General features: G+C 40.9%; 3 protein-coding genes across 3 annotated transcripts in view; 2 read left to right on the forward strand and 1 right to left on the reverse strand.

Moving 5' to 3' along the window:
* The first annotated feature begins 500 nt into the window (after window positions 1-500).
* On the forward strand, window positions 501-1,106 carry LOC117501211 (coiled-coil domain-containing protein 170-like). Its single transcript, XM_034160069.1, has 2 exons — window positions 501-661; window positions 809-1,106. Exons 1-2 carry the CDS (start codon window positions 512-514, stop codon window positions 929-931), a joined length of 273 nt encoding a protein of 90 aa, XP_034015960.1. The 5' UTR covers window positions 501-511; the 3' UTR covers window positions 932-1,106.
* LOC117531892 (coiled-coil domain-containing protein 170-like) lies at window positions 963-9,709 on the forward strand. The gene is made up of 3 exons (XM_034195083.1): window positions 963-1,098; window positions 1,267-1,445; window positions 9,443-9,709. The coding sequence occupies exons 1-3, from the start codon at window positions 963-965 to the stop codon at window positions 9,707-9,709; spliced, it is 582 nt and encodes a 193-aa protein (XP_034050974.1).
* Window positions 9,710-9,881: 172 nt separating this feature from the next.
* Window positions 9,882-15,165, reverse strand: part of syne1b (spectrin repeat containing, nuclear envelope 1b) — a 223,901-nt gene continuing 218,617 nt past the window's right edge. The window contains 2 exon segments of the mRNA XM_034160064.1: window positions 9,882-10,907; window positions 15,001-15,059. Of these exon segments, the coding sequence (XP_034015955.1) occupies window positions 10,664-10,907; window positions 15,001-15,059 (303 nt within the window). The 3' untranslated portion in view covers window positions 9,882-10,663.

Consider the following 15,165-nt stretch of genomic DNA (forward strand, 5'->3'; position numbering starts at 1 on the left):
ATTTCTTTTAGACAGGAAACAAGTGCACATATTCACTTCTCCTGAAACACGTAATTATGGAAAAACCTGGTGAGGTATGCTTTGAAACATATATTCACTTGACTTTTCTCTATGTTACATTGTGTTTGGAGATAAAATGTGAAAATAACTTGTCTTGTTTTGATCTTCAGCATGCAAATATAGATGCAAGTTGATGTTAAAGAGTTATTTATGAAAAAGTAACAATATATTGGTCTTATTGTTATATCTTAAAGTGTTTTAATCTTCAATAAGATAAATTTCTCTGAACTTTCTAGAGCAGAGGTCTCAAACCGGTTCCAGAAAGGGCCGAGAGGGTGCAGGCTTTCTGTGCAACAACCCACTCCAGCAGGTGATTTCACTGATTAACTGATTCCACCTGCTCAAAGTGATGTTAATCAGTGAAATCACCTGCTGGAGTGGGTTGTTGCACAGAAAGCCTGCACCCTCTCGGCCCTTTCTGGAACCGGTTTGAGGATCACAAGAGGTGAAAATGAGAATTGCAGTTTTGGAGGAGAGCGTGAAGTCGTGTGAGGTGGAATGCAAAGGCAGCAGAGAGACAGTGCTGAGGCTGGTCGAAGAACTGGACCTAGAGCGGAGCAAGGCTGCCAGCAGTGCAGCAGCACTGGATTCACTCAAAGTGGTATCTGCATTCATTCTAACTTCTCCATAAGGCCACATTGTGGTGTCTTATAAGGGTTTGTAACAGCTGTAGTGCAGAAACACTATCGTGGCATATTTGTCAAAGTTGCGTGACAGATTCCCGTTGGTGTTTTCTCTTTTTTTCCAGGAGTTAGAAGGCATAGTATGTAGAAAGAGGAGCGTTGAGATGGAGAAGCAGACATTAGAGGACAGGCTTGAGGCCAGTAGGAGAGTCACCGAGGCAGCAAGGCGAGAGTCACAGTTTGGATAAGCAGGTGGAGGAGCTTGAAAGGAAACTTCAGATGAGCCAAGGAGAGACTCAAACTGCTCAGGGGAATCTGCAGGCCTTCCTGGAGAAGGTGGCGTCGTTGCTGCAGGGGGATTCTGTAGACGTCCTCCCCACAGAGAGAAAGAGATCCTACACAGAGTGGACAACCTGTGCAATAAGGCGAGGGGTGCAACGTGCAATTTCACAGTAACAGTAAAAGATTTTAGTGGTATTGTATTTGCAGGAACCTTTAAATTAATATGCATTTCAGCAATTTTCTGCAGCCGCTGTAACAATCAGCCCCTGTGATTGTGATTTTTCTGCACCTGGCCTTACAGACTGTGAGAGAGATAAAGACAAGGATGTGTCTCGTCTCAAAGGACCTGAGCAGGCAGAAGGAGCTCCAGCACAGCACGCTCCACAGGGCTCGAGCCAAGAGAGGAAGACGAGAGACGACCAGCAGCAACTCAGCATGATGAGACAGAGCCTGGCTCAGCTGTCTGAGAGAGAGCGAGAGGTGAGGACGCATTCAAAAGCCATTAAAAGTTATATCACCTGGCACAAAGAACCATTAGTTTAGTCAAACTCTGCCAAGTAGTTTGCCGAGTCCCCCTGGGCTGTGCTGCATTCTATTTACCTTGGAATTTGTAAGTCACAACTGGGAATGACTTCGCACCCGAGGTAAATGTGTTCCATTTTCCACACAGCCAGCAAGTTGGACAATAAGCTGAACACCTCCTAGAGTTTGGAGAATAGGGTGCTACATAAATATTCAGTCCACCAAAGAGACCTTGTGGAAGAGGACAGTTAGCGCAGAACTTAATGTTTTAATTCACAGATCAGTTTGATGTGTGGTGTTGCCGCTCATTAGCAACATCTACCAGGTTAGCCAATATTAGTGGCCCCAGTTGATAAACACATCACGTGGTATTTCATGCATGAAAATGCCACAGCAACATGTACACAGACAGCAGTAGGACAGTTCTATGTGCATGATTTACTACGTTAGATACAAAAACCAGTAACAACTACAGCTTTCGCTGCTCTTGCTGCTCCCAGCAGCCGTCTTGAATTGTGAGTTTGGGGTATGCAGGGTTCGAATGAGTTGGCAAACTAGAATTCTAACTTAAGGGAGTGTTCAAATGTTTCACCTCAGCATCATAACAGCACCTGGTGCATTTGTGTTTAAAAGGGAACGACAGATGACACTGACTGGTTTATTTCATCTTGTATCTAATGTTGTTGGTGTCCTCTCAGCTGCTCCCAATTGTTCAACGTCGTCGCAGCAGTTACAGCCATATCCGCATTGGTATTTACACAAGTTTTATATCGGAAGCCCTTCCTGCCACAACTCCAATTTTTACTTGGAGAAACACACACAGCCCCTGGTTTTCCAAAGAGGTTTCCCATCTGAGTACTAACCAGCCCCCACATGCTTAGAAGGTCTGAGAGGATCAGGGTCACACAGAGCAGACTGGCTGCTTCATCTTATACCCAATACACACCCATGACTAACTGACTAAACACAACACCTTTGCACCATGCAACAGTATGATTCACCATGTTTGTTTTTTGTTTTTTTCCCCTTACTTTCACTTTTGATGCTCTGTGTGCTTCTTACCCTGTGTGCTGCTATACATTGCTGCTGGAACCTCAATTTCCCTGAGTGAATCTTCCCAAAGGATCGATAAAGTTACAGTGAGGAAAATAAGTATTTGAGCACTCTGCGGTTTCGCATGTTCTGCCACTTAGAAATCATGGAGGGGTCTGAAATTTTCATCTTAAGTGCATGTCCACTGTGAGAGACATAATCTAAAAAAGTAAAAATAAAAAAATCTGGAAATCACAATGTATGATTTTTTTTTAAATAATTTATTTGTATGTTACTGCTGCAAAGAAGTATTTGAACACCTACCAACCAGCAAGAATTCTGGCTCACACAGACCTGTTAATTTTTCTTTAAGAAGCCCTCTTATTCTGCACTCTTTACCTGTATTAATTGCACCTGTTTGAACTTGTTACCTGTATAAAAGACACCTGTTCACACACTCAGTCAACCACACTCCAACCTGTCCACCATAGCCAAGACCAAAGAGCTGTCAGGGACAAAACTGTAGACCTGCACAAGGCTGGCATGGACTACAGGACAACAGGCAAGCAGCTTGGTAGAAGACAACAACTGTTATGATTATTTATTAGAAAGTGGAAGAAACACAAGATGACTGTCAATCTCCCTCGGTGTGGGATTCCATGCAAGATTCTGAGAAAGCTCAGAACTACACACGAGGACCTGGTCAAGAGAGCTGGGACCACAGTCAATCAATCAATCAATCAATCAATTTTTTTATATAGCGCCAAATCACAACAAACAGTTGCCCCAAGGCGCTTTATATTGTAAGGCAAGGCCATACAATAATTATGTAAAACCCCAACGGTCAAAACGACCCCCTGTGAGCAAGCACTTGGCTACAGTGGGAAGGAAAAACTCCCTTTTAACAGGAAGAAACCTCCAGCAGAACCAGGCTCAGGGAGGGGCAGTCTTCTGCTGGGACTGGTTGGGGCTGAGGGAGAGAACCAGGAAAAAGACATGCTGTGGAGGGGAGCAGAGATCGATCACTAATGATTAAATGCAGAGTGGTGCATACAGAGCAAAAAGAGAAAGAAACAGTGCATCATGGGAACCCCCCAGCAGTCTACGTCTATAGCAGCATAACTAAGGGATGGTTCAGGGTCACCTGATCCAGCCCTAACTATAAGCTTTAGCAAAAAGGAAAGTTTTAAGCCTAATCTTAAAAGTAGAGAGGGTGTCTGTCTCCCTGATCCGAATTGGGAGCTGGTTCCACAGGAGAGGAGCCTGAAAGCTGAAGGCTCTGCCTCCCATTCTACTCTTACAAACCCTAGGAACTACAAGTAAGCCTGCAGTCTGAGAGCGAAGCGCTGTATTGGGGTGATATGGTACTACGAGGTCCCTAAGATAAGATGGGACCTGATTATTCAAAACCTTATAAGTAAGAAGAAGAATTTTAAATTCTATTCTAGAATTAACAGGAAGCCAATGAAGAGAGGCCAATATGGGTGAGATATGCTCTCTCCTTCTAGTCCCCGTCAGTACTCTAGCTGCAGAATTTTGAATTAACGGAAGGCTTTTTAGGGAACTTTTAGGACAACCTGATAATAATGAATTACAATAGTCCAGCCTAGAGGAAATAAATGCATGAATTAGTTTTTCAGCATCACTCTGAGACAAGACCTTTCTGATTTTAGAGATATTGCGTAAATGCAAAAAAGCAGTCCTACATATTTGTTTAATATGCGCTTTGAATGACATATCCTGATCAAAAATGACTCCAAGATTTCTCACAGTATTACTAGAGGTCAGGGTAATGCCATCCAGAGTAAGGATCTGGTTAGACACCATGTTTCTAAGATTTGTGGGGCCAAGTACAATAACTTCAGTTTTATCTGAGTTTAAAAGCAGGAAATTAGAGGTCATCCATGTCTTTATGTCTGTAAGACAATCCTGCAGTTTAGCTAATTGGTGTGTGTCCTCTGGCTTCATGGATAGATAAAGCTGGGTATCATCTGCGTAACAATGAAAATTTAAGCAATACCGTCTAATAATACTGCCTAAGGGAAGCATGTATAAAGTGAATAAAATTGGTCCTAGCACAGAACCTTGTGGAACTCCATAATTAACTTTAGTCTGTGAAGAAGATTCCCCATTTACATGAACAAATTGTAATCTGTTAGACAAATATGATTCAAACCACCGCAGCGCAGTGCCTTTAATACCTATGGCATGCTCTAATCTCTGTAATAAAATTTTATGGTCAACAGTATCAAAAGCAGCACTGAGGTCTAACAGAACAAGCACAGAGATGAGTCCACTGTCTGAGGCCATAAGAAGATCATTTGTAACCTTCACTAATGCTGTTTCTGTACTATGATGAATTCTAAAACCTGACTGAAACTCTTCAAATAGACCATTCCTCTGCAGATGATCAGTTAGCTGTTTTACAACTACCCTTTCAAGAATTTTTGAGAGAAAAGGAAGGTTGGAGATTGGCCTATAATTAGCTAAGATAGCTGGGTCAAGTGATGGCTTTTTAAGTAATGGTTTAATTACTGCCACCTTAAAAGCCTGTGGTACATAGCCAACTAACAAAGATAGATTGATCATATTTAAGATCGAAGCATTAAATAATGGTAGGGCTTCCTTGAGTAGCCTGGTAGGAATGGGGTCTAATAAACATGTTGATGGTTTGGATGAAGTAACTAATGAAAATAACTCGGACAGAACAATCGGAGAGAAAGAGTCTAACCAAATACCGGCATCACTGAAAGCAGCCAAAGATAACGATACGTCTTTGGGATGGTTATGAGTAATTTTTTCTCTAATAGTTAAAATTTTGTTAGCAAAGAAAGTCATGAAGTCATTACTAGTTAAAGTTAATGGAATACTCAGCTCAATAGAGCTCTGACTCTTTGTCAGCCTGGCTACAGTGCTGAAAAGAAACCTGGGGTTGTTCTTATTTTCTTCAATTAGTGATGAGTAGAAAGATGTCCTAGCTTTACGGAGGGCTTTTTTTTATAGAGCAACAGACTCTCTTTTTCCAGGCTAAGTGAAGATCTTCTAAATTAGTGAGACGCCATTTCCTCTCCAACTTACGGGTTATCTGCTTTAAGCTACGAGTTTGTGAGTTATACCACGGAGTCAGGCACTTCTGATTTAAAGCTCTCTTTTTTAGAGGAGCTACAGCATCCAAAGTTGTCTTCAATGAGGATGTAAAACTATTGACGAGATACTCTATCTCACTTACAGAGTTTAGGTAGCTACTCTGCACTGTGTTGGTATATGGCATTAGAGAACATAAAGAAGGAATCATATCCTTAAACCTAGTTACAGCGCTTTCTGAAAGACTTCTAGTGTAATGAAACTTATTCCCCACTGCTGGGTAGTCCATCACAGTAAATGTAAATGTTATTAAGAAATGATCAGACAGAAGGGAGTTTTCAGGGAATACTGTTAAGTCTATTTCCATACCATAAGTCAGAACAAGATCTAAGATATGATTAAAGTGGTGGGTGGACTCATTTACTTTTTGAGCAAAGCCAGTCGAGTCTAACAATAGATTAAATGCAGTGTTGAGGCTGTTATTCTCAGCATCTGTGTGGATGTTAAAATCGCCCACTATAATTATCTTATCTGAGCTAAGCACTAAGTCAGACAAAAGGTCTGAAAATTCACAGAGAAACTCACAGTAACGACCAGGTGGACGATAGATAATAACAAATAAAACTGGTTTTTGGGACTTCCAATTTGGATGGACAAGACTAAGAGTCAAGCTTTCAAATGAATTAAAGCTCTGTCTGGGTATTTGATTAATTAATAAGCTGGAATGGAAGATTGCTGCTAATCCTCCGCCCCGCCCCGTGCTACGAGCATTCTGACAGTTAGTGTGACTCGGGGGTGTTGACTCATTTAAACTAACATTAATCCTGCTGTAACCAGGTTTCTGTAAGGCAGAATAAATCAATATGTTGATCAATTATTATATCATTTACCAACAGGGACTTAGAAGAGAGAGACCTAATGTTTAATAGACCACATTTAACTGTTTTAGTCTGTGGTGCAGTTGAAGGTGCTATATTATTTTTTCTTTTTGAATTTTTATGCTTAAATAGATTTTTGCTGGTTATTGGTGGTCTGGGAGCAGGCACCGTCTCTACGGGGATGGGGTGATGAGGGGATGGCAGGGGGAGAGAAGCTGCAGAGAGGTGTGTAAGACTACAACTCTGCTTCCTGGTCCCAACCCTGGATAGTCACGGTTTGGAGGATTTAAGAAAATTGGCCAGATTTCTAGAAATGAGAGCTGCTCCATCCAAAGTGGGATGGATGCCGTCTCTCCTAACAAGACCAGGTTTTCCCCAGAAGCTTTGCCGATTATCTATGAAGCCCACCTCATTTTTTGGACACCACTCAGACAGCCAGCAATTCAAGGAGAACATGCGGCTAAACATGTCACTCCCGGTCTGATTGGGGAGGGGCCCAGAGAAAACTACAGAGTCCGACATTGTTTTTGCAAAGTTACACACCGATTTAATGTTAATTTTAGTGACCTCCGATTGGCGTAACCGGGTGTCATTACTGCCGACGTGAATTACAATCTTACCAAATTTACGCTTAGCCTTAGCCAGCAGTTTCAAATTTCCTTCAATGTCGCCTGCTCTGGCCCCCGGAAGACAATTGACTATGGTTGCTGGTGTCGCTAACTTCACATTTCGCAAAACAGAGTCGCCAATAACCAGAGTTTGATCCTCGGCGGGTGTGTCGTTGAGTGGGGAAAAACAGTTTAGAGATGTGAACGGGTTGGCGGTGTACACGGGGCTTCTGTTTAGGGCTACGCTTCCTCCTCACAGTCACCCAGTCAGCCTGCTTTCCCGGCTGCTCGGGATCTGCCAGGGGGTAACTAACGGCGGCTAAGCTACCTTGGTCCGCACCGACTACAGGGGCCTGGCTAGCTGTAGAATTTTCCACGGTGCGGAGCCGAGTCTCCAGTTCGCCCAGCCTGGCCTCCAAAGCTACGAATAAGCTACACTTATTACAAGTACCGTTACTGCTAAAGGAGGCCGAGGAATAACTAAACATTTCACACCCAGAGCAGAAAAGTGCGGGAGAGACAGGAGAAGCCGCCATGCTAAATCGGCTAAGAGCTAGTAGCTACGCTAAGCTAGCGGATTCCTAAAAACACGCAAAGTGAATAATGTGTAAATAATTTAGAGGTGATTCAGCAGAAGGAGTGCTTTAGTTAAGGCACGTAAAGATTACACTGGGAAACAAATCGTAATCTAGATAACTAGATCAATCTAACTGCGCAGATTAAACAGCTAACAGATACAGAAAAACACCGCTGTGCTCCGGAACAGGAAGTGATACAATACCGCAGTGAGAGCCAACCACCAGTAGAGGCCAACGATTACATTAGTAACACATGATCCTGTCATGGTTTAAAATCCTGCAAGACACGCAAGGTCCCCCTGCTCAAGCCAGCACATGTCCAGGCCCGTTTGAAGTTCACCAGTGACCATCTGGATGATCCAGAGGAGGCATGGGAGAAGATCATGTGGTCAGTTGAGACCAGAATAGAGCTTTTTGGAATCAACTCCACTTACCATGTTTAGAGGATGAGAACAACCCCAAGAAAACCATCCCAACCGTGAAGCATGGGGGTGGAAACATCATACTCTGGGGGTGCTCTTCTGCAAAGGGGACAGGATGACTGCACCGTATTGAAGGGAGGATGGATGGGGTCATGTATTGCGAGATTTTGGCAAACAACCTCCTTCCCTTAGTAAGTGCTTTGAAGATGGGTCATGGCTGGGTCTTCCAGCATGACAATGGCCACAAACACACAGCAACTAAGGAGGGGCTCCGTAAGAAGCATTTCAAGGTCCTGGAGTGGCCTGGCCAGTCTCCAGACCTGAACTCAATAGAAAATCTTTGGAGGGAGCTGAAACTCCAAACCTAAAAGATCTAGAGAAGATCTGTGTGGAGGAGTGGACCAAAATCCCTGCTGCAGTGTGTGAAAACCTGGTGAAAAACTACAGGAAATGTTTGACCTCTGTAATTGCAAACAAAGGCTACTGTACCAAATGTTAACATTGATTTTCACAGGTGTTCAAATACTTATTTGCAGCAGTAACATACAAATAAATAAAAAAATCATACATTGTGATTTCTGGATTTTTTTTTAAGATCGTCTCTCACAGTGGACATGCACCCAAGATGAAAATTTCAGACCCATCCATGATTTCGAAATGGGAGAACTTGCAAAACCGCCGGGTGTTCAAATACTTATTTTCCTCACTGTATGTCTAATGTAAATAGCAAAGTGAGACTGGGTGTGCCACAAATGCACTATCCCCTTCAAATCACACACAACTGATCAACGTAAGGACCAAGAAGTCATGCGAATATTTTCATATTCTCATGACCAGTGGCTTCATTGCTGATCAACCACAGCTTCTCATGCTGAAAACAGCATGAAGCTGGTTATAGAAATTACTCAAAAACTTCACAGCAGACCTGGTGTTAACAGAGTTGAATGTAACTCTTAAAATGTTGTTTTAACATTCTTATTAAACCGTGCATTTTGTTGTTTTTAGAGATGAATATATTAGTGTTGGTGATATGACAGTATTGTAGCTTGATAATCATAAGGTTGTGGGTTCAAACCTAACCTGAGGACCTATGCTCCAAATCCAACACTGCTTGTTATGGCAGCTGCCCTTCAACACAGTGGATCTGTGTAAATTGGCACATATTTTGTGTTGGAAGCCATGATGCAACTCCAGATGCACAATGACAAGGGGCAGGTTAGAAAGCTGGGTAGTGTTGGTGTAAGGTGAATGCTGAGTACTACGACACCATGCTGCCCTCCAGTAACACGGTTTTTATTTGTAGTCAAACTCAACTTCTCCTTTTTTTTCCCCCCGTCTTGCTTTGATATTCAGTTGGTTGACTTCCGGCTGGTGGTTTCTCAGATGTTAGGCCTGGATGCCACAAACGGTGGAGCCACGGTGAATTATAAAATCATCAAATTACTGGAGAGCCTGCTGCACACTCACCACCACCATCATCACATTAACATGCTGTGCCACTGTCCAGCCCACCACAGGCTGCACCACCCTCAAACCCAGCAGCTGACAGTTCTTGCCTGGATGTTTGGACCTCCAGCTCTGCTGGCCTGGACAATGGGGTCCCATTGGGGTCCCAAGTGAAAACTAGAACTATTATTTCATACTTAAAAAAACAAAACAAAAACAGATTTTCTCATTCATTTTTTCTTCTATGTTCTTAAGGACAGCTCAAAATAAATATGATGCATCAATAAGTCATTGCACATAAATGACAGACATAAAATGTAATTGGTCAAATAAAAAAAGACAAATATCAAAATGGAGATTTGGCATTGTTTGCATTTTGTTTCTTACATGTACATATATATTTTTAACTTCTTACCATTATATACATGTTAAATAATTCTGTACTGTTATATATTTGAGACTGATCTGACATACAAAATATACAATAGTTCTATATGCCATTGTTCTGACTCTTAAAGTCATATTTGCTATTCTTAAAAAATAAAATGACAATGTAAAAAGACCAGAGATGTTACACTCTTGCTGACTTTGATGTTAAACAGAAATCTTGGCCTGAATCCTACACAAATCAACATAATTCAAGTTAAAAACTGTTCACCACAGACATGATAGAGGATCTATGTCAAGAAAAGCAAAGATTAAACTGCATGCCAAAATACAGGTAAAAAAATAATTGCCATGGAAGATATATTAAATGTTATCATTACAAATTTGAGTTAAGCAACTTCACAGGGCATACTTGATATCTTAGCTTTGGCGCAATCTACTGCCAGCTGTGTGCATGGAAACATAACGTACACAGCACAGAGATGATTCATCCAGCATCAGTCCAGTGCTGCCAAAAACAGCTTGTTACACCAAAGATGTTTTGAAAATGACAGCATTAAAGACTAAAACAGTGAGATGTTTATGTGCTAACATTTAACTGTGGATGGCAGCTGTAGTTCTGCACTATAAATGGATGACCAACGTCAGTTTTCGCTTCCAGCATCATAAAGATGGACCTGATCTGATTGAAATTCATCTCATTTTGGTGCCAGTGCACCACAGTCCAGCTGAGCCCACATCTTACACTGGAGGCGGTCCGTTGGTGTAGCTGAGCATTGGGTAGAAGGAGTGAGCAAAGGTGTTGGTCTGAGCACAGTAGTCCTCCTCAGACATCGGCAGCAGGAAGGCAAACACCAGCAGCAGCAGCATGATGAGCTGGAGAGGCAATGCCGCCCAGAGGACGCGGCGCAGAAACGACGACCTTCTGACTGGGTACATGTCCAGCTCAGAATGGAAGGAAGCGGATCCAGCGTCGCTGTGAGACCTGCTCACACACACATACATGCACAGACGGAAAATTAATTCGTGACGCCAAAAAAAAAAAAAAAAATAAAAATCTTGCCACAATGCAATTCCACTACAGTGGCAACTGAACGGTGATATTATTTCTTTTTGCTGTTCATAAAAATAAGATGGCAAATTTAATTTGTGCAGTCTCTTTTGATTTCCTTTGTCCTGATCAGGGCTGCCCAATTGGGGGCCCATGGGCCACAGCTGGCTTGGACTCCCTTTGTTTGGGTCTGGCATGGTAATCCAAAAATTCTGTAAATTAACAGATTACCTTTCAAGAGATTAAAGAGTAAGTAGCATTTTCATTATTTTGATGTTTTATTGTAGATTCACAGTAGAATGGTTATTTTCTGTAAAATATATTAGTGTGTGATTCTTTCAGCTGCTCCAATTTTGTTCAGGGTTGAAACAGTGGATCTGTGGAGCCACAAGATCATTTGATGCTAGTTTTATTCTTGATGCACTTCCAAATGTGTTTCCTGAAGCACCTCCAAATGTACAAAGAGACTGTAGCATGCATGGGCTTCAAACCTCACTTCTTGTTACTATAATAAAACTACAATTCAGAAAAAGTTGGGAAGTTATGGAAATATAATAAATATAGCAGTGATTCTTAGATTTACTGTGACTTTTATTTCATTACAGACAGTTTGAAACCAAGATATTGCATGCTTTTTATGGTCAAGTTCATTTAATTTGTTAATATACAACCATTCCTGCATTTTAGGCCTCCAAAATATCCTCCCCCCCCCCCCCCCAAAAAAAAGATGGGATGTTAAAACATTTACCATTTTATAGTGATAACATTCCTTTTCAGAACATTTAAAAGACATTTTGACATTGACTATAACAAGTGATGAAGCATTTCATGTGCCATTTTGTTCTAGTCTTCCTGCAAACATAAGCTTTGCAATAGTATGGTGTCATTGTTGCGTTTTTCCCTTTCAAAATTCTCTACACAGGTCATGACTGTTAAACATGCCAGTCCAGTATCTGTGCCTTTTCGTCTTCTGCAGCAATGTTTTTGTAATGTGTGCAGAATGTTGTTTTGCATTTTCTTGTTGAATAATGCCTGAATGTAGCTGGAAAATATGTCATCTTGAAGGCTGGATATGTTGCTCTAGCTTTGATTTGTTTGATCACAATACACATTTTCACTGTGTGATGGTCCAACACAGATGCCTCCAAGCCCAGAGAAATCGACGCTGCTTCAGAACAAGGTCAACATAAGGCTTTTTTGGCACAGTAAAGTTTTAAGTGGCTCCGTACTGCAGTGCTTGACAAAAGTTTCCTAATGTAATTCATCGCCCATGTGGTTATATCAGTGATTAATGAATGACATTTATTTATGTAACACCATCTGATGGATGGATGAGATCAGGGGTTTTCAGTTTAGGCTTGTGTCCTTGTCCTTTACACTGAAATTCATCGATTTCTTGAATCGTTCAATATTAAATTCCTTGCAGTCATTCTTTGAGGAACATTTCAATAATATTCAATCATTTTCTCACGCATTTGTTGACAAACTGGAGATCCTCTGCCCATCTTTGCTCCTCAAAGACTCAGCCTTTCATAGAAACAGCATTTGTACCAAATCATGATTGCAAATCACCTGTTGACATCACCTGTTTGTGATAACCATCATTTCTTTTCATTTATTTCCTCATTTTATCTCAAACTGTCCCATCCCAACTTCTTTTTTGAGCTGACTGGGGAAAAAACACATATCTTGGGTTCATACTATCTGCTTTGATACAGAAGTCCAAGTACAACGGATGAATCAGTGGAGGGGGTTATTTGCATTTTCTATACTGTCCCAACTTTTTTGATTTGGGGTTCTACAAGTAAGTGAATGCATGCAATTTACATAACATCAACATTTACCATATCTTTGGCCCGCGGCCCTACAGACAGGTTCATTTAAGGCCCTTCAAAGGAAAGTATTTGGGCACCTCTGTTTTAGAGTCTTCCTGCTTTAAGAGTCGCTTCCAAATTGTCAGTCAAAATAAGATCAGAGATCAGTGACACATCAGCTACATGACATCATGCTCTGTTTGACAGACAACGCTGTGGCAATGTTTGACACTGTACATTCTGACTGAGTGGACACATTTATCACGACCAACAGTCACAAAACAGTTTTTTTCAAGGCGTACATACATACAATCCTGCAACACTGAACAAACATACGCCATGTGAGCTTTCATTCCTTTGCAAAAAGTGTTAAGATAAAAGATGGAGCCATGCTGCAGGTGTCAGCTGACTATTTAAATACTCATTCATCAAAGATTGTGTCCTGCTGGAAAATGCAAAGCATGCCAAAGCAACAACAGTGCAGAAATTCAAACCACTTTCTCTGACAGAAAATGGAACTTTTTTATGCCTAACTGAATACAAATTGAGGAAAATGTACACTGCACATTTTCATGTTCATTTTCTTGCTGGCAAAGTAATGCTTGTAATCATGTTTTTAATGTGAGAAAAACATCTAATGTATCTCATTTTCAGAATGCTTTGCCCAGTAAAATAAATGACAAAGCGCTTTCTCTATCGCCCCCTACTGGACACAAGTGAAATAATAAAAAACCTTATCCTCAGATTTAAATTTGATGTAGTGTGAAAAAATAATGCTACAACAAAACTATGCACTCAATAAATTAAAGTAACAAAGCAAATCTTTGCTTTTTTTTAACAGAAATACAGTAATGTGCAAAAGTCTTATTAGTACTTTAGTAAAAGGCCAAATATGATGTTTCCAAATATTAATTAAAATAAAGTACAATCCATACTTACAAATAATATGTGTCTTATTAAGGACAGCAGGACAATAAAATAAGAAAGTCAACCTTTTCAGGACAATAAATAAATCTGATTAGTTTGTAGGTTTATAGCCTATTGCATTGCTGCCCAAAGATAAAGAGGGAATATAACCAATGAATAAATATACTGATAGTAATAAATATACTGATTAATCTGATATTCTGGTTAAACTATACGGTACTTCAACGCCACCAAATAAAATCAGTTTTCACCTTTTTCAAGGTAAAGGATAGTCACATGGCATATTGATTTTGTTTAAACATGCTTAATCATTTTTTATTGTAGTTTATTAGTTATTGTTTTACTTATTATAATTTGAAATGTAAAAGCTTTTCTTCACTTTTGTAATTTTTCTGCAAATTTGCACGTTTTGCTGCTGTTTTTTATAGTACATATGGTACAGAGTATCTGCCTTTCTTTGGTTTGTATTCCTTTAGGCATATAAATGTGCCCTAGCAGCGCTGCTTAGCCTTTTGTTATGTTTCGTTTTTAGTCACCATCTGAAGGATCACACTCAGTAAAAACTCCTTTACTTGTTTCAACTAAAAACTGCTGTGCTGTCTAAAGATATATCAGTCAATTGAAACTTGGCTCCTCAAATGCATAGACATGAGTAACATAAGAAGACTGATGATTGTTTGTCCTAATGTGTTAGCAGAAAGTGACCATTACCACTTCAGAAACGGTGACCTGAGGCAAGACAGACATATGACAAACTGACAGGGAGCAGATGTGGCGAGTGGGTGAAGCAGCAGAAGAAGAAATGTGTCACACACAAGCGAGAGAGAGAGAGAGAAACTGCAGCCTTTGCGTTGTTCATTGCAGACATTTGCTGACTTGGCAATTTGAGGAAAAAAAAGGCTGTGTGCTCAGTAATAGCAAGGGAGTGTTAGATATAGAGAGATCTTTTTGTGTTAAATATAAGAAATGCCCTCTGGTTAGCGATATTAAGCAGACGCTGGCGGAAAGAGGCCTTGCGTTATTCCTCTTTAATGAAGGATGTGTGGGCTACCACTCACCTCACCACCTTGGCCTACACATAGTGTCTAGACGTGCAGAAGATAATAGAATTCACCATCATAAGCTGCTAATGTGGCACGAGCACCAAAAATTGAAGTACGAAATACTTTAAAGAGAAGTCGTGGTCAACATCGAGGGACTACAAAACACAAATTGGCCTCCAAGCGCACCATGGTCTGATGAGTTCCATTATCTTCTGGGTGTGCTAGAAACCAACAGAAAGATACCTGTGGTGTGGACTGCTCACAGAGGGTCCAGGGTGTGACAGACTACATTTGCCCCGTTGCTGTTTGCAATGAACAGGGAGGGGGTAAAAGAAAGAAAGTATGTTTCAGTCCAGGCAAATAAAGACAAAGCTACTGATGAAAAGAAATCGCAAAAATGAAAGAAGA

The sequence above is a fragment of the Thalassophryne amazonica genome, chromosome 19, assembly GCF_902500255.1.
Source record: "Thalassophryne amazonica chromosome 19, fThaAma1.1, whole genome shotgun sequence".
Lineage (NCBI taxonomy): Eukaryota > Metazoa > Chordata > Actinopteri > Batrachoidiformes > Batrachoididae > Thalassophryne > Thalassophryne amazonica.